At 44.5% G+C, this 26,014-nt stretch overlaps 1 protein-coding gene across 1 annotated transcript; it reads right to left on the bottom strand.

Moving 5' to 3' along the window:
- Positions 1 to 8,811: 8,811 nt before the first annotated feature.
- KPNB1 (karyopherin subunit beta 1) lies at positions 8,812 to 25,762 on the bottom strand. The gene is made up of 12 exons (XM_079332886.1): positions 25,562 to 25,762; positions 23,601 to 23,731; positions 21,470 to 21,617; positions 21,152 to 21,223; positions 18,337 to 18,481; positions 17,647 to 17,729; positions 16,251 to 16,358; positions 15,122 to 15,265; positions 14,231 to 14,336; positions 11,780 to 11,894; positions 10,379 to 10,540; positions 8,812 to 9,211 (listed from the first exon to the last, which is right to left on the bottom strand). Coding segments are annotated over exons 1-12 (1,404 nt in total). The 5' UTR covers positions 25,751 to 25,762; the 3' UTR covers positions 8,812 to 9,210.
- Between the last annotated feature and the right edge of the window lie 252 nt (positions 25,763 to 26,014).

Consider the following 26,014-nt stretch of genomic DNA (forward strand, 5'->3'; position numbering starts at 1 on the left):
CACATTCCAAACATCCCTGCCAAGGCCTCTGGAGGAGCTGGGGGTTCAAGAGCAGCCCCAGGGATGGGAACTGGGGGGATTCCACAGCAAAGCTGAGCTGGGAACTGTCAGCACAGAGAAAATTCCTGGACCTGAACGTGGCTCGTGTCACGGCAGTGGAAAGGAATCACTGAAAAATGCATTTTGGGATTTTAGGTCCCAGCAGACTCAAATGGAGCAAAGCTTCAATCCACGGGATTCCCAAACCAGTTTCCCTTTCCTTATGCTCCGTTCAGCGCTGGGATGGAGCCTTGGATATCCTGGAGAGTCTGGAGGGGATCCAGGGCAGGGACAGACCCCTGGCATGGGCGGTACCGAGATTCCAGGAGATTCCCATGGCCGCGAGGCCCAGGGAAGGAAAACCTTTGGAATGTCACCTTTGGGTGGGACAGCAGCGGGGAAGGGCAGGCGGGATCCGCAGGGACGGGATCTGCCGCAAACACGGCCCCGGAAAAAAAAAAAAAAAAAAAAAAAAAAAAAAAAAAAATTAAATCCCCAGCGGCTCCTCCGGAGGATTTGCTGCAAAGCGCTTTGAAGTGCAAATGAAGGATTTCCGTCAGGTCGGGAGTGAATTTGGAAGAGAAGGAAAGATCCCGGAGTGCCCGGGATGGATGAACAGCCCGAGGGGCACAGGAGCGTTGGGGCAAACCTTGGAGCCACCTCGGGAGTTGTCACAGGGAGGAGGAGGAGCAGAGGGAGGAAGGACAGACCCAAACTGCTGGAATTCTCTCACCTGAGCCATTCCCTGGGATTTGGGGTCCCCACAGCCTCTCTGGCATCCCATGGCATTCCCTGCTCTTCCCAAGGCTGAGTTTTCCATCAAGGAAGGAAAGGGGAGCAGAGGGAACCCCCACTTTATTTCCCGTGGCCTTTTTTCCTTCTTCCCAACAGTTTCTGGGAAGTTTGAAGCCAAGGGCGAGGGGATCCCTCTGGAATGTCCGGGATGGGCAAAGGGGGGGCTGCAGCACCCCCGAACATTTTGGGGTGCAGGGGCTGAAGGGCGCCCCGAGGGATGGGAGATTCCATGGAATTGTTGGAAAAACGGGGAAAATCCATCCTCCCTTCCCAGCAGCGGGGATGGAGACAGGGGTGAGGGAAGGAATGGGGGGAGGGATTTGGGAGAGATTCAGGGATTTGGGCAAGGATGAAGGCAGGAATAGGGCAGGGATGAGGGAAGGGATGAGGACAAGGATTTGGGAAGGGACTCAGGGATGAGGGAAGGGATTCAGGCAGGAATGGGACAGGGATGAGGGAAGGAATTCAAGAAGGGATTCAGGCAGGAATAGGGCAGGAATGAGGGAAGGGATTTGGGCAGGAATTCAGGCAGGAATAGGGCAGGGATGAGGGAAGGGATGGGGACAGGGATTTGGGAGGGATTTGGACAGGGACTCAGGGATGAGGGAAGGGATTCAGAGAGAGATTTGGGAGGGATGAAGGCTGGAATTCAGGCAGGAATAGGGCAGGGATGAGGGAAGGGATTTGGGAGGGATTCGGGCAGGAATTCAGGCAGGAATAGGGCAGGGATGAGGGAAGGGATTTGGGAGGGATTCGGGCAGGAATTCAGGCAGGAATAGGGCAGGGATGAGGGAAGGGAAGGGGACAGGGATTTGGGAGAGATTCGGGCAGGGATTCGGGCAGGACTGGGACAGGAATAGGGTCAGGAATGGGGTCAGGAATCCCCTCACCCCACCACCCTTCCCCTCCATCATTCCACGCCCGCATCAAAGGAAACCCAACCCCCTCCTCTGCCTGGGGGCTCCATCTCCTCCTCTGCCCCTCCCAAACCCACCCAAACCCACCCAAATTCACCCAAACCCACCCAAACCCACCCAAATCCATCCCGCAGTGCCACAGGATCCTGCCCAGAACATTCCCTGCGCTCCCGGCGCTCATTCCCAGCCTCCTCCCGCATTCCAGCAGTGAATTATTTAACTCTGATTATTTAACTCTGATTATTTAACTCTGATCCACGTCGGGAGCGAGGCCTCGGCTGATGGAGAGCAGGGAAGAGCAGGGCAGGGTCTGCTCCCAAATCCAAACCATTTGGAAAGGTTAAAATGTTCTGGAAACATCAGCTGATTCCCCAAACGTCGCCTTCCTCATCCTCGGTGACAATCCCGGGTTTGTTCCCTCCTCAATCCAATTCTGGAGCTTTCAATCCAAGGATTTCCAAGGTGGGAACGGAAATTTTGGTCTCCAGCAGCTGCAGAGGGGTTGGAAGGGTTTTTATGGAGAGTTCCTCGCATGGAAAACCTGGAATTGTTTTTCAATGGGTCCTGCTCTGCTGGGGAAAAACTCCAGCCTGGAAGAACATCCCGAATTGGGAAAATATCCCTGGATTGGGGAAAAAAATCGGGATTTTTTTAGAAAATCACATTCCAGAGCGGCTCCAGAGTGTCCTGTCCCCTCCGGGTGGGAAAGGTCCCGATGCCACCAAAATAATCTGGTTTTTGTCACTTTTTCCATGGAAAATCAGCTTTCCCTCCTCTTTTAGGATATAGTTGAGACCATCCTGGATAAATCCACATCGGGAGCTGCTGATTCTGGGATTAATGGTGATGTCCCCAGGGCAGGGTGGTGGCACAGATGGCTGCTGTCACCTCCGAGGCTACAAAATCCACTCGTGGCTCATTTTCCCCAATTTTTCCAAGGAAAATCAGCTTTTCCTCCTCTTTTAGCGGGTAGTTGAAACCACCGAACTGCTCCTGGATAAATCCACGTTGGGAGCTGCTGATTCCGGGAATGATCCCGGGAATATTGGGGTGTCCCCAGGGCAGGGTGGTGGCACCGGTGACACAGCGCTGTCACCTCCAGGGTTCCAAAATCCACTCGTGGCTCATTTTTTCCACGGAAAATCAGTTTTTTTCTCCTCCTTTAAGGGGTAGCTGAGACCATCAGTGTCGGGAATTGCAGATCCCGGGAATATTGGGGTGTCCCCAGGGCAGGGTGGTGGCACAGATGGCAGCGGTGACACAGCGCTGTCACCTCCAGGGTTCCAAAAACCCCAAAATCAACTCGTGGCTCATTTTTCCCACGGAAAATCAGCTTTCCCTTCTCTTTTAGGGTGTAGTTGAGACCATCAGTGTCGGGAATTGCAGATCCCGGGAATATTGGGGTGTCCCCAGGGCAGGGTGGTGGCACAGGTGACACAGCGCTGTCACCTCCAGGGTTCCAAAATCCACTCGTGGCTCATTTTTCCCATGGAAAATCAGTTTTTTCTCCTCCTTTAAGGGGTAGCTGAGACCATCAGTGTCGGGAATTGCAGATCCCGGGAATGATCCCGGGAATATTGGGATGTCCCCAGGGCAGGGTGGTGGCACTGGTGACACAGCGTTGTCACCTCCAGGGTTCCAAAAACCCCAAAATTCACTCGTGGCTCATTTTTCCCATGGAAAATCAGTTTTTTTCTCCTCCTTTAAGGGGTAGCTGAGACCATCAGTGTCGGGAATTGCAGATCCCGGGAATGATCCCGGGAATATTGGGATGTCCCCAGGGCAGGGTGGTGGCACTGGTGACACAGCGTTGTCACCTCCAGGGTTCCAAAAACCCCAAAATCCACTCGTGGCTTATTTTTCCCACGGAAAATCAGCTTTCCCTTCTCTTTTAGGGTGTAGTTGAGACCATCAGTGTCGGGAATTGCAGATCCCGGGAATGATCCCGGCAATATTGGGGTGTCCCCAGGGCAGGGTGGTGGCACAGATGGCACTGGTGACACAGCGTTGTCACCTCCGGTTCCCCCGGAGAGGAAACGCGAGTTCCCGGCGCGCTCCCCCCGCCCACGGCGTCTCCGAGCGGGGGCAGCGCCTGGCAGAGACTCCCGGGAAATGAAACAGCAGGAAAAAAAATCATAAAATTAGGGGAAGTTAAAAAAAAAAAGCGGGTTTTTGTTATTTGGGGTTTTTTTGTGGAGGTGAATAATGGGGTTTTCACAGTGTTTGTGGTGTTTCTTTGCTGGTTGATTCATAATTTGATTGATTGATTGATTGATTAATGAATGTGGAGTTGTAGTTTTGGGGTGGGGGGGATGAGGGTTTTATCCTGAGTGGATTTGGGAATCTTCAGCAGCGATCCCAAAATCTCCAGGAGTTTGGGATGTTGTGGAATCTTCCAGTATCAATAAATTCCTTGTGGTACCCCCCCAAAATTAAAAAAAAAAATGTTGGAAGTTTGATCCAGGCAGAGATGGGATGGAGGATGGGCAATTTCTTGAGGTAAAATAACCTAAAAAAGCCCAAAAACTCAAAAAACCCTAAAAGGCCAAAAAATTCACAAAGCCCCCAAATGACCCCTAAAAAAAAGCTCAAAAAAACCGCAAAAAATCCTTCTAAGAAAGGCCCAAGAAAATCACCACAAAAAGGTAAAAATCACCCCAAAAAATGTCCCAAACAACCAAAAAAACCCCCAAAAATTCTCTTAAAAAATCCCAAAAACGATCCCAAACCACCACAAAAAGGGCCCCAAAAAAATCCTAAAAAAAACTTTAAAAAAGGCAAAATCCAACCCCCAAAAATCCCCCAAAAACGAGTCTGGAACCGGTTTTTGCACTACTCTGTTTATTCTGCAGCACCGGCCACCAGAACCAGGAATGGCCACCAGAACCAGAACTGGCCACCAGAACCAGGAATGGCCACCAGAACCAGGAATGGCCACCAGAACCAGAACTGGCCACCAGAACCAGGAATGGCCACCAGAACCAGGAATGGCCACCAGAATCAGGAATGGCCACCAGAATCAGGAATGGCCACCAGAACCAGAACCAGAACCAGCCACCAGAACCAGAACCAGGAATGGCCACCAGAATCAGGAATGGCCACCAGAACCAGGAATGGCCACCAGAACCAGAACTGGCCACCAGAACCAGGAATGGCCACCAGAACCAGGAATGGCCACCAGAACCAGGAATGGCCACCAGAACCAGGAATGGCCACCAGAATCAGGAATGGCCACCAGAATCAGGAATGGCCACCAGAACCAGAACCAGAACTGGCCACCAGAACCAGGAATGGCCACCAGAACCAGAACCAGAACTGGCCACCAGAATCAGGAATGGCCACCAGAACCAGAACTGGCTATTGGCCACCATAATTAGTATTAGAATCAGAACTGGCCACCAGAACCAGAATCAGAACTGGTCACTGGTCACTAGAATTGATTAATGGCCACCAGAATCAGAGCTGGTCACCAGAACTGGCCACTGGCCACCAGAACTGCAACTGGCTATTGGCCACCAGAATCAGAACCAGAACCAGAACTGGTCAGTGGCCACCAGAACCAGAACTGGCTATTGGCCACCAGAATAAGAACCAGAACCAGAACTGGTCAGTGGCTACCAGAATGAAAATCAGAACTGGTCACCAGAATTGGCCACCAGAACCAGAATCAGAACTGGTCAGTGGCCACCAGAACCAGAACTAGAACCAGCACTGGTCAGTGGCCACCAGCAGTGGTCAGTGGCCACCAGAACCAGAACTAGAACCAGAACTGGTCAGTGGCCACCAGCAGTGGTCAGTGGCCACCAGCAGTGGTCAGTGGCCACCAGAACTGGTCAGTGGCCCCAGCACTGGTCAGTGGCCCCAGCTCAGGCCAGTGGCCACCAGAACAGGTCAGTGGCCCCAGCACAGGTCAGTGGCCACCAGCAGTGGTCAGTGGCCACCAGCAGTGGTCAGTGGCCACCAGAACTGGTCAGTGGACACCAGAACTGGTCAGTGGCCACCAGAACTGGTCAGTGGCCCCAGCACTGGTCAGTGGCCATCAGCACAGGTCAGTGGCCCCAGCAGGCCCCGGGGCCACTTGGCTCCTCCAGCCCAGGAACAGCTTTTTGTTTTTTTGGATTTTTTTTTTCCTTTTTTAGTAATTTTTAAAAATTTTTTTAAGTTTTTTTTCTTGACTTTTGTTGGATTTTTGTTCCACCTTTGGGAATCGCTGCCCCCGAGCTGAACAAAAAAGAAAAAGGCCAGGCTGGGTTCTGTAAATTTTGGGGTGATTTTTGTGGATTTTGGGGGTTTTTTTTGGGGTGATTTTTTGGGGGTTTTTTGGGGTGATTTTTTGTGGATTTTTTGGGGTGATTTTTGTTGATTTTGGGGTTTTTTTGTGGGTTCTGCACGGGGGCAGAGCAATGAAGGCACATTCATGTCTGATACCCTGTAAGAGGCAGGAGGGGGAAAAAGGGAATTAAAAATGGGAGAGGAGGAGGAAAAATGGGGGATTAAAAATGAAAAATTAAAAAGGGAAATGGTGAAATGAAAAAAAAAATTAAAGGGGAATGGTGAAAAAAAATGAAGGGGATGTGGAAAAAAATTAAATAAATGGAGAGAATAGGGGGAATTTATAATGGGAAAATAAATAAGAGAAATGGGGGGTGGAAGAAAATGGAAAAAATTAAAATGAGGGATGAAAGTGGAAAAAAAGGAAGAAAAATGGGGAAAAAAAAGAAGAAAAATGGGGAAAAATGATGAAAAATGGGAGAAATTAAATATGGGAAAAAAGATGAAAAAATGGGAAAAAATGAAGAAAAATGGGAGAAATTAAATATGGGGAAAAAAGAAGAAAAATGGGGAAAAAAAAGAAGAAAAATGGGAGAAATTAAATATGGGGAAAAAGAAGAAAAATGGGAGAAAAATGAAGAAAAATGGGAGAAATTAAATATGGGGAAAAAGAAGAAAAATGGGAAAAATGAAGAAAAATGGGAGAAATTAAATATGGGGAAAAAGAAGAAAAATGGGAGAAAAATGAAGAAAAATGAGAAAAAATGAAGGAAAATGAAAATATGAAGAAAAATGGGACAAAAGGAAGGAAAATGGGAAAAAAAAGGAAAATAGGAAAAATGAAGATAATTAAATAAAAGAAAAAATTTAAAAGAAATGGAAATAAAGGAGGAAAAGTGGAAAAAATAAAGAAAAAGGGAAAATAAAAGTAGATAGGAAAGGTGAAAATAAAAAGGAAAGGAAAAAAAAAAGAAAAAAAAAAGGAAAAATTCCAAGAAAAAAAAATCAAGAAAAACCCAAAGAATAAAGGGAAAAATTGACAAAAATTTGAAGGAAAAAAAAGGGAAAAAAAAAAAGAATAAATATGGAAAAAGAAAAAAATGGAGAAATAAAAGATTTAAAAATGAAGGGAAAAAATGGAATAAAAGAAAAAATGAGGGAAAAATAAAGGAATAAAAAGAAAAAGAAAAAATGAAATTAAAAAATGAAATCCTGCCCAGTTTTCCTGCTCCCCCTCCCAGGATTTTCCCGACACCTCCAGAGCTGCAAAGTGAAAATTCCAAATCTCCAAACCCTGAACCTCCTCAAAATACCAAAAAATTTCATTTTTGTTGGTTTTTTTTTTTTTCCCCCCCAACTTTTTAAATTTTGTTTTTTTAATTTTCCTTTTTTCCAGAGGAAAAAAAAAAATTTTCCATTCCCGACGTGGCGAGAAACGGGCAAAAAAAAATCAAATTAAATGAAAATTCTTGATGGATTATTGGGGGGAAAAAACCTCCAAAAATTAATTAAAAAATACTAATTTTTTTTTTTTTTTTTGAGGTTTTCCTCTGGAAAAGAGTTAAGAATATCCCAAAAAAAAAAAAAAAAGGAAAATATTGGGGAATGTTTGACACCATTTTATTCATCTTCAACTGCAGTGGAAAAATAGAAACCTTTTACAAGCGCCGGCGTTGTCAGCTCAACTCAAGTTATATATTTATATATTTTATATAAATTTCTTTTTTTCTTTTTTTTCCTTTTTTTTTTTTTTTTTTATTTTTTTTTTTTTTTTTTTTTTTTTTTCTGGTGTTTTGGTTATTTTTTTTTTTTTTTTCCCAAGTGCAGCAAGAGACCCAAAACCACATCGAGCCTGATCCGAAAAACACCAAAAAAAAAAAAAAAAATCCCAAATAAATTTGGTTTTAATCCCATTTTTTGCGTGGTTTTTTTTTCAATTTTTTACAAATCCAATTTCCTCTCCAAACATCACCTGAATTTTTTTTTTTAAAACTTTTCCTTTTTTTTTTTTGTAACTCTTTGGCACAATTTAAATTCTGCTACAATCAGATCTCCCAACTCGCAGCACTTCTTAAAAAAAAAAAAAAAAAATTCACTTTTTTATCATTTTCTTAACTATTTTTTAGATTTTTTTTGGAATTTTTCAAGCCTGAAACTCTCTGCACAAATGGATTTTTCTATTCCCTGCAAGCCCAAATTGTGTTTTTTCCCCATTTCTACATTCACAGTTGAATTTTTAAGGAAGGAAAAGGCTTTTGTTGCTGAGCAGGACAAGCCAAGAGCTCTGAACATTCAGCATTCCCTAAAAATAAAATCCCTAAAAAAAGCGACTTTCCTTAAATTTTTTTTTTTTATTTTTTATTTTTTTTTTTTCCTCTTTTCTACTATTTTTTTCCTCATCTCTTACTGTCTGAACCTCATGAAATGCAACAGTTGAACCCTTAAATTTTGTATATTTTAGATTTTTTTTTTTTGTCTTTTTTTGAATTTTTTTTTTTTTTCCCGGAATAATTTTTTTTTTTTTTTTTTTTTTTTTGTTTTTGGGAAAAAAAAAAAAAGCAAGAAACTGCAATGACTTCTAATTTTTTTTTTGTTTTTTTTTTTTTTTTTGGGAAGTTGAGAATGTGGATATGACCTCACTCACACACACTCACTCCTCTTGAATTTCCTTTTCTCTCTCCTTTTGGGATTTTTTTTTTTTTTTTTGCTTCATCCCAGAGATTCTCAACCACCAGGAAATTCCCAAATCTTGGAAAATTCTGGGAAATTCCCATTTTTTTCCCACCTTTCTCTCTCTAGCAGCCAAAACCTCACAAAGCACCACTTGAATCCCAATTTTCCCCGTTTTTCCCTCTTTTTCTCCTCCCAGCTCAGCCATTCTTGGGAATTTTGGGGTTTTTTTTTTCCCCCCTTTTTTTTAGGATTTTTTTTTGAGGGGGGGGGGGATTATAGAATTCCCTCCTGGATGCCAAAAATTTGGGATTTTTGTTCTGAGCCTCACTCACTCATCCTCAGCATCCTCTCACTCCCAAACATTCCTCACTCGTCCTCATCACTCCCGGGGCTTTTTTGGGGGTTTTTGTAGGAGATTGGAGATTTTTCCTTTTTTTGTTTTTTTTCTCTCTTGGTGTTGTTGTTGGTTTTTTAATCCAGTGGGGGTCCTCAGGTGTCGTCCCAATGGTAAAGATCTGGAAAAAAGAAAAATAAAAAATTTTTTTAGGGGGGGAAAAAAATGGGATTTGGAGAGTTGAGAAGGGGGGAAAAAAATAAAGGATTTAATAGAGTTAAAAGGATTAAAGGAATTAACAGGAAAAAAGGGAATTCAAGGGGAAAGAATTCAGAGAAAAAAGAGAATTCAGGGGGAAAAGGGAATTAAGGGGAAAAATGGAGATTAAAGGGGAAAAAAGGGAATTAAAGGGGAAAAAAGGGAATTCAGGGATAAAAATGAGGGAAAAGGGAATTGAGAGGAAAAAGAAGATCCAAGGAATTAAGAGGAAAAAAGGGAATTAACAGGAAAAAAGGGAATTCAAGGGGAAGGAATTCAGAGAAAAAAAGAGAATTGAGGGGGAAAAGGGAATTGAGGGGAAAAAGGGAATTGAGGGGGAAAAGGGAATTGAGGGGGAAAAGGGAATTGAGGGGGAAAAGGGAATTGAGGGGGAAAATGGGGATTAAGAGGGAAAATGGGGATAAAAGGGGAAAAAAGGGAATTCAGGGATAAAAATGAGGGAAAAGGGAATTGAGAGAAAAAAGAAGATCCAAGGAATTAAGAGGAAAAAAGGGAATTAAGAGGAAAAAAGGGAATTAACAGGAAAAAAGGGAATTCAAGGGGAAAGAATTCAGAGAAAAAAGAGAATTCAGGTGGAAAAGGGAATTGAGGGGAAAAATGGGGATTAAAGGGGAAAAAAGGGAATTCAGGGATAAAAATGAGGGAAAAGGGAATTGAGAGGAATTAAGAGGAAAAAAGGGAATTAACAGGAAAAAGGGAATTTGGGGATTGAGAAGAAAAAAGGGGGGGAAAGGGAATTAAAGGGGAAAAAAAAGGAAATTAAAGGGATTAAGGAGAATTCAGGGGGAAAAAAGGAATTAAAAAAGGGAATTAAAAAAAAACCTGAAAGTGTTTAAAAATATGGAGGTGTGGCTTCAATCACCCTCAACACCCCAAATCTCAGAATCAAAAACAAAATGGGGAAAAAATCAACTTTGTAGGATTGAAATAAAAATAAAAAAAAAACCCAAATGAGGCTTTTTTTTTTTTCATGGAAAACAACCTGGGAGAAAAGAGAAATTTGGGATGGTGATTTCTCAGGTTTTGCTGAGGTAATTTCCTGATTTTTTTTTTTAGGATGAGCTCATACCAAGCTTGGTTCTTGAGTTTTCTCAGCTCTTTTGTGGCCCAGGTGGCCAAAGTTTTTGTTTTGTTCGTCTTGGATCTCCTCCCTTCTGTTAGAAGTTCATGGATCATGGGTCTGGCTTCTACTAATTTCAGGACATCCTTCCCAAAAGCTGTACACAAATCCCTGGAAAATATAAAAAAAAAAAAAAAAAAATTGGTGTGAGGGATAAAAAATGTTGGGGAAATTGTGATTGGGAAAATGGTGATTTAAAATGGGATTTTAAAGTGATCAAATTGTTGTCTGAATGTTGATTTCTTCATTGCTTTCCTTAAATTTAGCAGGAAAAAATGAAAATATTTCAAGCTGGGTTTTTTTTGTTGCTTAAGGATGAGGGGTTTTTGTTCCTAAAGTCCTGGAAAATTCCTAAATCTGGGATTTTTGTGATGATTTTCTCACCTTCGGAATTGCTTCACACCTGGAGCCAAAAACCCAAACTCCAACCCCAAAACTGACCCTAAAAACTTCCTCCAGGCAGGAAAAAAAGGGCAGATCCCAGGATTTCAACCTTTCTTTCTCTGTTCCTTAAGGATAAGGACTTTTTTTTAATTCTAAACTGGAAAAACCTTAAATCTGGGATTTTTTTGGGATGACTTTCTCACCTTCGGAATCGCTTCACACCTGGAGCCAAAAACCCAAACTCCAACCCCAAAACTGACCCTAAAAACTTCCTCCAGCCAGGAAATCAGGGCAGATCCCAGGACTTCAACCTGGTTTCCTCATCTCCTTAAGGATGAAGCTTTTGTTATTCCTGAACTTCTAGAAAAACCCTGAATCTGGGATTTTTGTGACGACTTTCTCACCTGCAGAATCGCTTCACACCTGAAGCCAAAAACCCAAAGCCCAACCCCAAAACTGACCCTAAAACCTTCCTCCAGCCAGGAAAAAAAGGGCAGATCCCAGGATTTCAACCTTTCTTTCTCTGTTCCTTAAGGATAAAGACTTTTTTTTTAATTCTAAACTGGAAAAACCTTAAATCTGGGATTTTTTTGTGACGACTTTCTCACCTGCAGAATCGCTTCACACCTGGAGCTAAACTCCAAACTCCAACCCCAAAACTGACCCTAAAAACTTCTTCCAGGCAGGAAAAAAGGGCAGATTTCAGAATTTCAACCCAATTTCCTCTGTTCCCTAAGGATGAGGGGAATTTTAGGTTCTAAACTCCTGGAAAATACCTAAATCTGGGATTTTTTGTGATGACTTTCTCACCTCATCCCTTAACTGCAGAATCGCTTCACACCTGGAGCCAAAAACCCAAACTCCAACCCCAAAACTGACCCTAAAACCTTCATCCAGGCAGGAAATCAGGGCAGATCCCAGGATTTTTAATTTTTTTTTCCAGGAATGGGATGGGGAAGGCCTCACCCTATGAGTCCTGCAGCACAGGCCACCACCCCGTCCGTGTGATCCTCGTCCCCCGCGATGTGGTCGATGTAGGACAGGATAAATTCCACCCTGGGCTGCACCAGCATCACATCAGCTGCAGGGGAAAGGCTTGGTCAGAGCTGGGAAATTTTGGGATGGATGTTTTGTGTTCCCAAAAAAACCTGGATCCCACCTGGGGTGGCTGCTCTGGGAGGGAGGGGGAGATGATGATGGGATTTTTTGGGGTTTTTTTTTTTGGTGTTCGCTGCATTGAGGGTTTGTGTTGTTTTTGTGTTGTTTGATGGGGATGATGAAAATCCCAAAAGGTTCAGGGGGAATTCCTGGAAATGGCACAGGATGAGGTACTGGGAGTTAAGGGGAAAAAGGAATTTAGGGGGTTAAGGGGAAAAAAATGGGAATTAAGGGGAAAAAGAATTCAGGGAATTAAGGGGGGAAAGGGAATTAACAGGGAAAAGGGAATCGGGGGAATGAGGAGAAAAAAGGGGGGAAGGGAATTCAAGGATAAAAGGGAATTTCAGGAGGAAAAAAGGGGAATTAAGGGGGGGAATGAGGAATTAACAGGAAAAAAGGGAATTTGGGAGATTGGGGGGGAAAAGGGAATTCAGGGATAAAAAGGAGGAAAAATGGAATTGAGAGGAAAAAAGGGGATCCAAGGAATTAGGAAGGAAAAAGGGAATTCAGGAGAAAAAAGGGGAATTCAGGAGAAAAAAGGGGAATTCAGGAGAAAAAATGGGAATTCAGGGGATTAAGGGGAAAAAGGGAGTTCAGGGATTAAGGGGGAAAAAGGGAATTAAGGGAAAAAAGGGGAATCAAAGAGAAAAAAGGGAATTCAGGAGAAAAAAGGGAATTCAGGAGAAAAAAAATGGGAATTCAGGAGAAAAAAGGGGAATCAAAGAGAAAAAAGGGAATTCAGGAGAAAAAAGGGGAATCAAAGAGAAAAAAGGGAATTCAGGAGAAAAAATGGGAATTCAGGAGAAAAAATGGGAATCAAAGAGAAAAAAGGGAATTCAGGAGAAAAAAGGGGAATTCAGGAGAAAAAATGGGAATTCAGAGGATTAAGGGGAAAAAGGGAACTCAGGGATTAAGGGGAAAAAAGGGAATTAAGGGAAAAACCAGGGGAAAAAGGGAATTCAGGGGGAAAAAAGGAATTAAGGAGAATAAGGAGGAAAAAAAAGGGGATGTGGTTAGGAGGTGACACTGGATGATTTTAAAGGAAGGAGCTGGGATGTGGAAACCACTAAAGGAAGTTTTAATCAGATATTTATGAATATTTCTCCCCTGGAAGGATTATAAATGCCCAAAAACCAGGTGGATGTGGCACAGGCAGGGATGTGAATACCCCAAAAATGAGTTTTTTATCAGATATTTGGGAATATTTCTTTATTAGAAGGGTGTTGAGTGCCCCAAATCAGTTTTTTATCAGATATTTGGGAATATTTCACCATTAGAATGGTTTTAAGTGCTCCAAACCAGATTGATGTAGCACAGGGTTACATTACAGGGATGTGAATACCCAAAATTAGTTTTTTATCAGGTATTTGGAAATATTTTCCCCCTAGAATGATGTTGAATGCCCCAAACGAGTTTTTTATCAGATATTTTTTAACATTTCTCCCCTAGAATTGTGTTAAGTGCCCTGAATCAGGTTGATACAACACAGGGTTACATTACAGGGATGTGAATACCCAAAATTAGTTTTTTATCAGCTATTTGGAAATATTTTCCCCCTAGAATGATGTGAATACCCCAAATTAGTTTTTGCTCAGATATTTGTAAATATTTCTCCCCTAGAATGATGTTAAATGCCCCAAATCAGGTTGATACAACACAGGGTTACATTATAGGGATGTGAATATCCCAAATGAATTTTTGCTCAGCTATTTGTGAATATTTCTCCCCTAGAATGATGTTAAGTGCCCCAAACCAGGTTTTTATCAGATATTTGGGAATATTTCGGTGTTAAGTGCCTCGAATCAGGTTGATACAACACAGGGGTACATTACAGCCATGTGAATACCCCAGATGAGTTTTTGATCAGATATTTGTCAATCTGAGTGTCAGGGTGACTCCCCAGCAGCCTGGCCAGGATCCCAGGCTGGCTCACTCACGGTGCACGTTCTCCTGGTGTCCCCTGAGCCCCTGGATGTGGCACTGGGTACATGACAGGGATATGAATACCCCAGATGAATTTTTGATCAGATATTTGTGGATCTGAGTGTCAGGGTGATTCCCCAGCAGCCTGGCCAGGATCCCAGGCTGGCTCACTCACGGTGCACGTTCTCCTGGTGTCCCCTGAGCCCCTGGATGTGGCACTGGGTACATGGCAGGGATGTGAATACCCCAGATGAATTTTTGCTCAGATATTTGTGGATCTGAGTGTCAGGGTGACTCCCCAGCAGCCTGGCCAGGATCCCAGGCTGGCTCACTCACGGTGCACGTTCTCCTGGTCTCCCTTGAGCCCCTGGATGATCCCAGTGTAGGCCTCCAGGCAGCCCTCCCGCAGCTCGTTCAGGTAATCCACCATGTCGTAGTCAGACTGGGCAGGGACACAGAGATGCAAAAATATTTTGAAATTCTGCTTCCAGATTTTTTACTGCGTTGGGATATAGCTCTGAATTTCATATGAACTGTTATTAGCAAGTTGTCCTCATAGTTTAGTTGAGGAAAACTATTTTTGTTATTGGTAAGTTGTCCTCATAGTTTAGTTGAGCAAAATAATTTTTCAGTCCCCAGAAATAAGGAATTAAGGAAGGGGGGGAAAGGAGTTCAAGGGATTAAGGGGAAAAAAGAGAATTCAGGGGATTAAGGGAAAAAAAAATCAAGGAATTAAGGAGGGAAAAGGGAATTCAGATGCAGCTTCAGCTCCAAAAAGTGCAAACAACAGAAGTGAGGAGAGAATCTGGGAGGATGGACTGCAGAAGTTGGAATTAAACACATAACCCCAATATCTAAATGGACCAAAATTTATAAAAATGTGAGATTTTGTGACTCTGAGTCCATCTTAGATCCATCTTCTGTGTAACCACAGAACAAGGACACTGCTGCAGCTTCAGCCCCAAAAAGTGCAAAGAGAACTGAGGAGAGAATCTGGGAGGATGGAGCTGGAAAATTAACCCAAATATGGAAATGGACCGAAATCTATAAAAATGTGAGAATTTGTGACTCTGAGTCCATCTTGGATCCATCTTGGCTGTAACCATGGCCAAGCTCTTGCACTGCCCAAGGTGAATCCTCTGAAGGATTTGAATGAACCCTCACTTTGTGAACTCTGCTCTGGCCAGGCTGTGCTGGGAATGTCCCCTGGGCTTGGGGACAGCTCACCTTGTCCACCTGGGCCTGGGATGCCTGCTGCAGGGTGTTGAGCACCACGTCCAGGTACTTCTTGAACTCGCCCCCAATGGCCAGGGCGATGTCCCCGAACACCGAGAGGATCTGTGGCTTCACTGACCTGTGCACGTTCTCATTCTGGGGAAAAAAATACAAAATAAATCTCAAAAAGGGTTCTGGATCAGTGTGGGAAAGGGGGAAAGGGAAAGAGGGAACATCAAGGGGTTTGTGGAGGGTATTTTGGAATGTTTCTGCAGTTGTGAAATGTCTCAGGAATGTGGGAGAGGAGGAACAGAGGGGGGGATTCAGAAGGAATAAAGGAATTCAGAAGGAATTCTGCTACAATCTGAGTCAGATCTCTGCTCCAAATTCACAGCACTTTAAAAAAAATTAATTTCTTTTTATTCTTGTCTTTACTTCTTTGAATTTTTTTTAATCATGAAACTCGCTGGACAAGTGGATTTTTCTATTCCCTACAACCCAAATATTGTGTTTTTTCCCTCTCTTCTTCCTTCAAGGAAGGAATTTGGGAGGAATTCAGGAATTCAGAAAAGGAGGGGGAGAGAGAGAGAGGGGGGGAGAGAGGAAGGAATTCAGGAGGAATTCAGAAAGGAATTAATTCAAGAATTCAGGAAGGGACTCAGGAAGGAATTCAGAAATAGATTCAGGAATTCAGGAAGGGATTCAGGAATTCAGGAAAGGATTCAGGAATTCAGGAAGGAAGGAATTTGGGAATAGATTCAGGAAGGAAGGAATTCAGGAAGGGATTCAGGAATTCTGGAAAGGATTCAGGAAGGAAGGAAGGAATTCAGAAATGGATTCAGAAATTCAGGAAAGGATTCAGGAATTCAGAAAGGGATTCAGGAATTCAGGAAAGGATTCAGGAATTCAGGAAGGAAGGAATTTGGGAATAGATTCAGGAAGGAAGCAATTCAGGAAGGGAGGGAGAGAGAGAATGTGAGACAGGAAGGAATTCAGGAATTAATTAATTATTAATTACCCCAGGGAGCTGATCAAGAGAAGCCAAACCCTGTCCCCAGCAAACCCCTCCTGGCTGCTGCTCAGCCATTCCTGGTGGGTTCCTCCCACCTTCCCCAGGCTTCTCCCAGGATCTCCCACTCACCCCCAGGTTCTCCAGCAGCAGCTGCATCACCTCGTCACAGAAGGGGAGGATGTTGGACTGCAGGGCTCGGCACAGGTCCCCCACCAGCCCCACTGCTGACAGGCAGACCTGCAACAGGGCGGGGGTCAGGACGGGGGTGGGGGGCAGGACGGGGGTGGGGGGTCAGGACTGGGGGGGTGGGGGTCAGGACTGGGGTGGGGGGTCAGGACTGGGGTGGGGGGTCAGGACTGGGGTGGGGGGTCATCCATGGGGGGGTTGGGGTAATCTCTGGGGGATTGGGGTCATGCCTGGGGGGGTTGGGGTCATCCCTGGGGGATTTGGGGTCAGGACTGGGGGGGGGGGTCATCCATGGGGGGGCGGGGGTCATGACTGGGGTGGGGGGTCATGGCTGGGGTGGGGGGTCAGGACTGGGGTGGGGGGTCATCCATGGGGGGGTGGGGGTCATGACTGGGGTGGGGGGTCAGGACTGGGGTGGGGGGTCAGGACTGGGGTTTGGGGTGATCCCTGGGGGGTTTGGGGTCATCCATGGGGGGGTTGGGGTCATCCATGGGGGGGTTGGGGGTCATCCATGGGGGGGTGGGGGTCATGACTGGGGTGGGGGGTCATCCATGGGGGGGTTGGGGTCATGGCTGGGGGGTTTGGGGTCATCTCTGGGGGGTTTGGGGTGATCCCTGGGGGGTTTGGGGTGATCTCTGGGGGGTTTGGGGTCATGCCTGGGGGGTTTGGGTCATCCCTGGGGGGTTTGGGGTCATGGCTGGGGGGTTTGGGGTGATCCCTGGGGGGTTTGGGGTGATCTCTGGGGGGTTTGGGGTCATCCCTGGGGGGTTTGGGGTCATCCCTGGGGGATTTGGGGTCATGCCTGGGGGATTTGGGGTCATCCCTGGGGATTTGGGGTCACCCTTGGGGCTGGAAAAAAAATCTCCAAATCTCAGAGTATCCATAGGAAAATCTCAGCCAGGATTTGGGGAAAAACACCACAAAATTCCACATTTACACCTCATAGAGACCACCAGGATTTGATATTCCAAGGGGAAACCCCAGCCAGGATTTGAATATTCCCAGGGAAAATCCCAGCCAGGATTTGGGCTGTAAAAATCCCTCCAAATTCCCCTGGAGGGCACCAGAATTTGACATTCCAAGGGGAATTTGCTGCCTTATCCCCAACTTTTCCTTGGAAGCAACAAAGAAAACACAAGAAAGCAAAATTCCATGTTCCAAGGTGGTTTGGATTTTAGAATCCTGGGATTATGGAATCCTGGATTTTAAAATCCTGGGTTGGAAGTGATGCCACTGGATGGGCAGGGACATTTTTCATTATCCCAAAAATCATCCTGGAAAATTCCAGGGATGGGGCAGCCCCAATTTTCCTGGATGAAGGGAGAGCTTGGATCCATACCTGGTACTCAGCATAGTTTTTCAGCCCAATCCCAAGGAAAGGTTTGAAGGCATCCATGTACTTCAGGAATTCTCCACCCAGGACTGGGAAAATAAGGAAAAATCTCAATTTGTGGCATTTGCCATAAAGAGCGAATCAGTTATCCCTCAAATTCTACCTAAATCCAGTAAAAAAAAAAACCTCTCCACAAATTAGAATAGTGAAATTACCCAGGTTATCCTGGACTGGATAAATTCTCCAATTCTTATTGAAAATAAGAAAATACAGTAGATGACAATTCCATGCTCTGAGGTGGTTTAGATTTCATAATTCCAGGATTTTTTGGGTTGAAAGGGACCTTAAAGTGACACTTTCCATTATTCCAGGTTGCCCCAAGCTCCAACCTGGCCTAGAACACCTCAGGCATGTGAACACTGTCTTATCCACATTTTTTTTTTTAAATAAGAAGAAAAATACAAAACCCCAAAATTCCATGTTCCAAGGGGGTTTAGATTTTAGAATTTCAGGATTTTTTGGATTGAAAAGGACCTTAAAGTGACACTTTTCACTATCCCAGGCTGCTCCAGCCTCGGACACTTCCAGGGATAAATCACCCCCCCATTTCCCTGCACCACTTACCCACAAAATGACATTTTTCCCTAATTTTGCCCAAAATTCTCAGATCCAAGTTGTTCCCAGCCCATTGCTGACCTTCCACCAGGGTGCTGACGGCCATGAGGGCGTCCTCCTGCACGCCCCCGGAGCCGGCCGTGCTCTGGAACATTCTGAGCAGCGACGCCATCACCACGTCCGAGATCTGCAGCGCGTCCTGGTGCTGCACCTTCCTCAGCACGTTCTGAGGGAAAAATTGTGGAAAATGGGCAAAAATCAGGAATCATCTGACAGGTAAAGGGTTCCTACAGGTCTGGGTGCTGAAATTTCTGAGGGGAAAATTGTGGAAAATGGGGAAAAATCAGCAATGATCTGATGGGTAAAGTGTTCCCCATACAGACCACTGGGTGCACCTTTCTCAGCATGTTCTGAGGGAAAAATTGTGGAAAATGGGCAAAAATCAGGAATTATCTGACAGGTAAAGGGTTCCTACAGCTCTGGGTGCTGTAAGTTCTGAGGGGAAAATAATGGAAAATGGGTAAAATCACTATTTGTCCTAGAATTCTCACACCGCTTGGTGCTGCACCTTTCTCAGCACGTTCTGAGGGAAAAATTGTGGAAAATGGGCAAAAATCAGGAATCATCTGACAGGTAAAGGGTTTCTACATCTCTGGGTGCTGTAAGTTCTAAGGGGAAAATTATGGAAAATGGGCAAAAATCAGTAATGATCTGATGGGTAAAGTGCTCCCATACAGGCCCCTGGGTGCTGCACCTTTCTCAGCAAGTTCTGAGGGAAAAATTGTGGAAAATGGGCAAAAATCAGCAATGATCTGATGGGTAAAGTGTTTCCCATACAGACTACTGGGTGCACCTTTCTCAGCACGTTCTGAGGGAAAAATTGTGGAAAATGGGCAAAAATCAGGAATCATCTGACAGGTAAAGGGTTCCTACAGCTCTGGGTGCTGTAAGTTCTGATGGGAAAATAATGGAAAATGGGTAAAAATCACTATTTGTCCTAGAATTCTCACACCGCTTGGTGCTGCACCTTTCTCAGCACGTTCTGAGGGAAAAATTGTGGAAAATGGGCAAAAATCAGGAATCATCTGACAGGTAAAGGGTTTCTACATCTCTAGGTGTTGAAATTTCTGAGGGAAAAATTGTGGAAAATGGGCAAAAATCAGCAATGATCTGATGAGTAAAGTGTTCCCCTACAGGCCCCTGGGTGTTGCAACTTCTGAGGGAAAAATGATGGAAAATGGGAAAAATTCTCTGATTATCCTATAGGTTAAGTGTTCCCATAAACACTCCTGAGAGCTGCAACTTCTGAGGGAAAAATAATGAAAAAATGGGCAAAAATCAGCAATTACCCTACAGATAAAGCATTCCCACAGCCTTGGGAGTGGCACATTCTGAGGGAAAAATCATGGAAAATGGGCAAAAATCATCCTACAGATAAAGCATTCCCATAAACACTCCTGGGTGCTGCATTTTTGGAGAGAAAAATCACAGAAAATGGGCAAAAATCAGGAATCATGCAACAGATACAGCATTTCGACAGCTCTGGGTGCTGTGATAAGGATGAAAGAGTTGCTTGTTTGTATCTTTTTGCTGCCAAAAAAATAAAAATCTGCTTTTGTGGCTGCAAAGTCCCGTTCATTTGGCTGCATTCAGATTTTCCAGCTGAATTTCCCTTTCCTGCTGCATGGGCTGTTCTCAAAGCTTTGCCATTTGTAAGCTGGAATTAAATGTGACCAGCCCAAATTTAGCCTATTAAAAAAAACCATAATAATGAATTTTTTTTTTTTTTTGTCTGTCGCAGCTGAAACTGAGTTTGGTTCTGAAATAAAGTTTAGAAATGCTTGAAGTGGTTAAAATACAACAATTCCCAGGAAAATAAAAAAATCCTTGATTTCCAAAGGAAAGTAATGATTTAAAGTTTAATTTTTTACTCCATGAAGATGGACTTTGGCTGTTTATATAATTAAGATTTAATTTATGGAATTACAGGATGGTTTTGGTGGAAAGGGAGTTTAAAAATCCCCAAATTCCATGGGCAGGAACACATTCCACTAAACCAAGTTGTTCCTTCCAGGGATGGGATATTCTCACTTAATTTTAAATATTAACAAATGTTTTTTCTCTGCTGGATGTTCATAATTGTATTTCCAGCAAAACAACAAAAAATTCAGGTAAAGCTCAGTGCCCACCCTGTGAAATTCCAGGGTGAAAATTCCCCATTAAAACTCTTCCTAAAGACAGATTATTCCCATTTCCCATCATTAAAAAAAATAAAAAAATAAATTAAATCTCCTTAAACTGGAGAATCAGAACAACCACAAAGCTTTTGAGGATGAAATGAAGGATTTTTCACATCAACCTGGAGACCACCTGGGTTGCTCTAAGCTGATTTTTGGGGGAAAAATCCCTTTTTTGGAGTTGTGTTTGCAGCAGTAAGCACTGCACTGATGACTCCTGCTCATTAGCAGATGTTTAATTGAGAATTCTGAGGACACTCAGAACATTTTAATTGGTGCCATTTGGATCAGGAGCACCAAGCACGAGAGGCAGATGAAAGAATCAAAGCTGTGAGGCAAATTTTTTATTTTTTTTTTGTTTGTTGTTGTTGTCTGTGGGATTGTTGAGGCTGCAGCCAACCCAAGAACCAACCTGACAGCACAGACAATCTTTTATAGAATCCCCAAACCTTTGAGTCATAATACCCTGAATTTTGTCACTAGAGCACAACTTAGAGACTTCTGAACCTTGCATCACCTCCCACGTGTCAGCTGGGACTCAAAATCCACTTTTTTCATTCAATCCTCAGCACCAGCAGCTGAGCTTGTAGCTTTAAGGGCACAAAAACACCTCAAAAATCATTTTACTCCCATGACAAAACCAGGAGAGAGGAATTTACCTGGAGAGTAGCACAGAGAAGGGACTGGAGATCGTTGAACTGGATTCTGTCAGAGGTGCTCTGGATGTGAGACTGAAACAAGAACAAAACCCTGAGTGTGAAGATTCTGCCTGGGATCCTGGCAGCTCCAGGTTGTACTTTAAATATTTGTTCTTTTCAGATTTCAGAGCACAGGGGCTGTGAAGAAGCTGAATATAGAATCCCTGAGTGGTTTGGGACCTTAAATCCCATCCATTCCCTCCCACCATCCCTGGATTTGGACACTCCCAGGGGCTAGAGCAGCCACAAATTCCCTGTTTTAAATCAGGATTTACCCACCTCCATCTGCAGCACTTGCTGGAGCCTCTCCATGATGACCAGAGTGGTTTTTTGGACAGCAGGATAACAATCCTTGGCACTGTTTTTCACTATTTCCATCAGGGATTCATAGGCAGAACTCCTCAAGTTATTCTGGTGTCCATCAGGTCTGCAACAGAAGGAGGAAGATTTGCAGCTCCCAATGCTTGGAAACAGATTTTTTTTTAATTTTAGTAAACCAGCAACAGCTCCATTTGAGTGCTGTGACAAGCAGGAGCCACTTGAAAAGCCTTGAAATAAAGGGAATTTGTGAAATCACTTCTGGCACATTTCTTTTTAGTGGTTTTTCAGTTTTTAAAATGATTTTCAGGACAGAAGGAGCCTTGGAGTTGGTATCAGGTGAGCAGCACTTGAGAGCCCCTCCCCAGACACCTCTGAGGGTGTGAAATTTGAAATTAAGGCACCTGAGATGATTGATGGGCTCCAGAGCCTCCAGCCAGACACTCCTCTCCTGGCTGGATGTAAATGGTGACAGGGAAAGAGTTTAAATTTTGAACTGGGACAAGATTTTTAAGAGGAATCAGCAGCAAAAAGGCTCCATCAGTGCATGGAGCTGATCCAGGGACTGAACCTGGAGCTGTCACATTTATGTGACCTTCAAACCACCATAAAATTTGAGTTTTAGCTTTCTATTTCTGCATCAGAGAGCAAAATATTTTGCCTCATCTATTTTCTGTTTTAGCTAGGATGGGAATTGGAGATTAAGTTGGTCCCTGGCTCTTTTGGGAGCACCTGGAGCTGCACAAAAATAATCAGGAAAAGGAACAAACAGGGATCCCTGATCATGTCCTGCTGCAATTCCTGATTATCCTGGGGCACTGGAGCCAAAGGGGCTGAGTCTTGTGATTGCACAAAAAGGGCAAAGCCTTAAAAGTGTGGAGTTAAACTTGGAGATTTGAGGTGAAAATGGGAGAGGAAAATGGGAGAAATGTGAGGGGAAAATGGGAGAAATGTGAGGGGAAAATGGAAGAAATGTGAGGTGAAAATGGGGGAAATGTGAGGCGAAAATGGGAGAAATGTGAGGGGAAAATGGGAGAGGAAAATGGGAGAAATGTGAGGGGAAAATGGGAGAAATGTGAGGGGAAAATGGGGGAAATGTGAGGTGAAAATGGGAGAAATGTGAGGGGAAAATGGTGGAAATGTGAGGTGAAAATGGGAGAAATGTGAGGGGAAAATGGTGGAAATGTGAGGGGAAAATGGGAGAAATGTGAGGGGAAAATGGGGGAAATGTGAGGTGAAAATGGGAGAAATGTGAGGGGAAAATGGAAGAAATGTGAGGTGAAAATGGTGGAAATGTGAGGGGAAAATGGGAGAAATGTGAGGTGAAAATGGGAGAAATGTGAGGGGAAAATGGGGGAAATGTGAGGTGAAAATGGAAGAAATGTGAGGGGAAAATGGGGGAAATGTGAGGTGAAAATGGGAGAAATGTGAGGGGAAAATGGTGGAAATGTGAGGGGAAAATGGGAGAAATGTGAGGGGAAAATGGGAGAAATGTGAGGGGAAAATGGGAGAAATGTGAGGGGAAAATGGGGGAAATGTGAGGGGAAAATGGGGGAAATGTGAGGTGAAAATGGAAGAAATGTGAGGGGAAAATGGGGGAAATGTGAGGTGAAAATGGGAGAAATGTGAGGGGAAAATGGTGGAAATGTGAGGGGAAAATGGGGGGAAATGTGAGGGGAAAATGGGGGGAATGTGAGGGGAAAATGGGGAGAAATGTGAGGGGAAAAGGGGGGGAAATGTGAGGGGAAAAGGGGGGAAATGTGAGGGGAAAATGGGAGAAATGTGAGGTGAAAATGGGAGAAATGTGAGGGGAAAATGGTGGAAATGTGAGGGGAAAAATGGAGGGAGATGTGAGGGAGAAATATGGATGAGAAATTAAAAGGAAAATGGGAAAGGGATATTCCTGCACTTCCTAAAACCAGATATGAACAAAATTATGAAAAATTATTCAGTGGGAAGAGCAGTTTTCCTGGGATTTGCATCCTCTATTCCTCTGGGGTTTTTTTTATACCAAATAAAGGCACGTTTTAATCTAACACCAGAAAAGCCTGAGAATGTGGATTGGAAAATAATAAAAAAAAAAGTTTTTTACCTGTCTGCAGTCTCCAGCAGTTTCTGCACTATCAGTTCAAAGGAGGAGGATAAGCAATAAGTTGCTGGTTCTTCCTGATCATCAGCCACATCTGCAGCTTCATAGGCAGCTTCAGCAAGGCTGGAGAAAGCCTGAAACACAAAATATCCATTGGTTTTCCACCCTCACAGCTCTAGAAATTCACATTCCAGTAGTTTTCATACCAAAATTTAAAAAGTTAAAAAAAAAAACTAAAAAAAAACCCCACAAAAATACTCGGCACAAAAACAAAATAAAAGCTCCCCTCCAAATAAACCAATCAAAAAATAAATCGCCAAAAAAGAAAAGAAAACATAAAAAAAAATCCAAAGTAGAAAAAGAGTGGAAGATGAACAATTCCAGAGCAGTTTAACTGTGATATAGGTGGGGGAGAGGAGCTTTAAAATACTTGAAAAATGGGGTAGATGTGAAGGAAAATGGGAGAAATGTGAGGGGAAAATGGGAGAAATGTGAGGGGAAATGGGAGAAACATGAGGGAAAATGGGAGAAATGTGAGGGGAAATGGGAGAAACATGAAGGAAAATGGGGAAAATGTGAGGGGAAATGGGAGAAACATGAGGGAAAATGGGAGAAACGTGAGGGGAAATGGGAGAAACATGAGGGAAAATGGGGAAAACGTGAGGGGAAAAAAGGGGGAGATTCAAGGGCAGAAACTTGAGATTTGAGGGTGGAAACTGAGGGAGATTCAAGGAAAAAATGGGGGAGATGTGAAGGAAAATGGGAGAAACATGAGGGGAAATGGGAGAGATGTGAAGGAGAATGTGAGGGGAAAAATGGGCGAGATTCAAGGGCGGAAACTGGGGGAGATTCAAGGAAAAAATGAGGGAGATGAAAAAATCCCAGACACGTGAACAAAGTACCTGGAGCGGGGCTGAACTCCCAGCACAACCACACACACAAAAAACCCAACTGAGGACAACCCAACCCTTAGAGAACCCCCATTTCCCCAGTTCCTGAGGGCTCCTCACCCAGCACTGAACTCCCAGCACCCACACACAAAAAACCCAACTGAGGAGAACCCAACCCTTGCAGAACCCCCATTTCCCCAGTAATTCCTGGGGCTCCTCACCCAGCAGACGTTGGTGGCCACCCTGGGCTTGCTGCTGAATTCCCAGCACACCCACACACAAAAAACCCAACTCAGGACAGCCCAACCCTTGCAAAACCCCAATTTCCCCAATAATTCCTGGGGGCTTGGGGGGCTCCTCACCCGGAGCTGAACTCCCAGCACAGCCACACACAAACAGCCCAACTGAGGACAACCCAACCCTTAGAGAACCCCCAATTCCCCAATAATTCCTGGGGCTCCTCACCCAGCAGACATTGGTGGCCACCCTGGGCTCGGGGCTGAACTCCCACCACAATCACACACACAAACAACCCAACCCTTACAGAACCCCCATTTCCCCAGTTCCTGAGGGCTCCTCACCCAGCAGACATTGGTGGTCACCCTGGGCTTGGTGTTGAACTCCCACCACAATCACATACAAGAAACCCAACTGAGGAGAACCCAACCCTTAGAGAACCCCCATTTCCCCAGTTCCTGAGGGCTCCTCACCCAGCAGACGTTGGTGACCACCCTGGGCTCGGGGCTGAACTCCCACCACAATCCCACACAAACAGCCCAACCTTTGCAGAACCCCCAATTTCCCCAATAATTCCTGGGGCTCCTCACCCAGCAGACATTGGTGGCCACCCTGGGCTCGGTGTTGAACTCCCAGCACAATCCCACACACACAAACAGCCCAACCCTTGCAGAACCCCCATTTCCCCAGTTCCTGAGGGCTCCTCACCCAGCAGACATTGGTGGCCACCCTGGGCTCGGGGCTGAACTCCCACCACAATCACATACAAGAAACCCAACTGAGGAGAACCCAACCCTTACAGAACCATTCCCCCAGTAACTCCTGAGGGCTCCTCACCCAGCAGACGTTGGTGGCCACCCTGGGCTCGGCGCTCAGCCCCTCCATCAGGCACTGCAGCAATGGCGCCAGGTAAATGTCGTTGATGGCGGCCTCGGGCAGCATCTCACAGATCCTGCCCACGGTCCAGGCCGTCGTGTCCCTCACCACCACACTGGGGTCCTTCATCAGCTCGATCAGCGTGGGCATGGCCTGGGGTAAGAGAGGGAAGGGTGAATGAGGGATCTCATGGCTCTGGAACAGTCTGTTTATTGTGTCTAGGTGATACAGGATTTTACTGTTTAAAATTCTGTTTATTGTGTCTAGGTGATACAGGAACTTATTGTTTAAAATTCTGTTTATTGTGTCTAGGTGATACAGGATTTTAATGTTTAAAATTCTATTTATTGTGTCTAGGTGATACAGGAATTTATCATTTAAAATTCTGTTTATTGTGTCCAGGTGATACAGGAT

Source organism: Erithacus rubecula (assembly GCF_903797595.1).
Source record: "Erithacus rubecula genome assembly, contig: scaffold_592_arrow_ctg1, whole genome shotgun sequence".
Classification (NCBI taxonomy): domain Eukaryota; kingdom Metazoa; phylum Chordata; class Aves; order Passeriformes; family Muscicapidae; genus Erithacus; species Erithacus rubecula.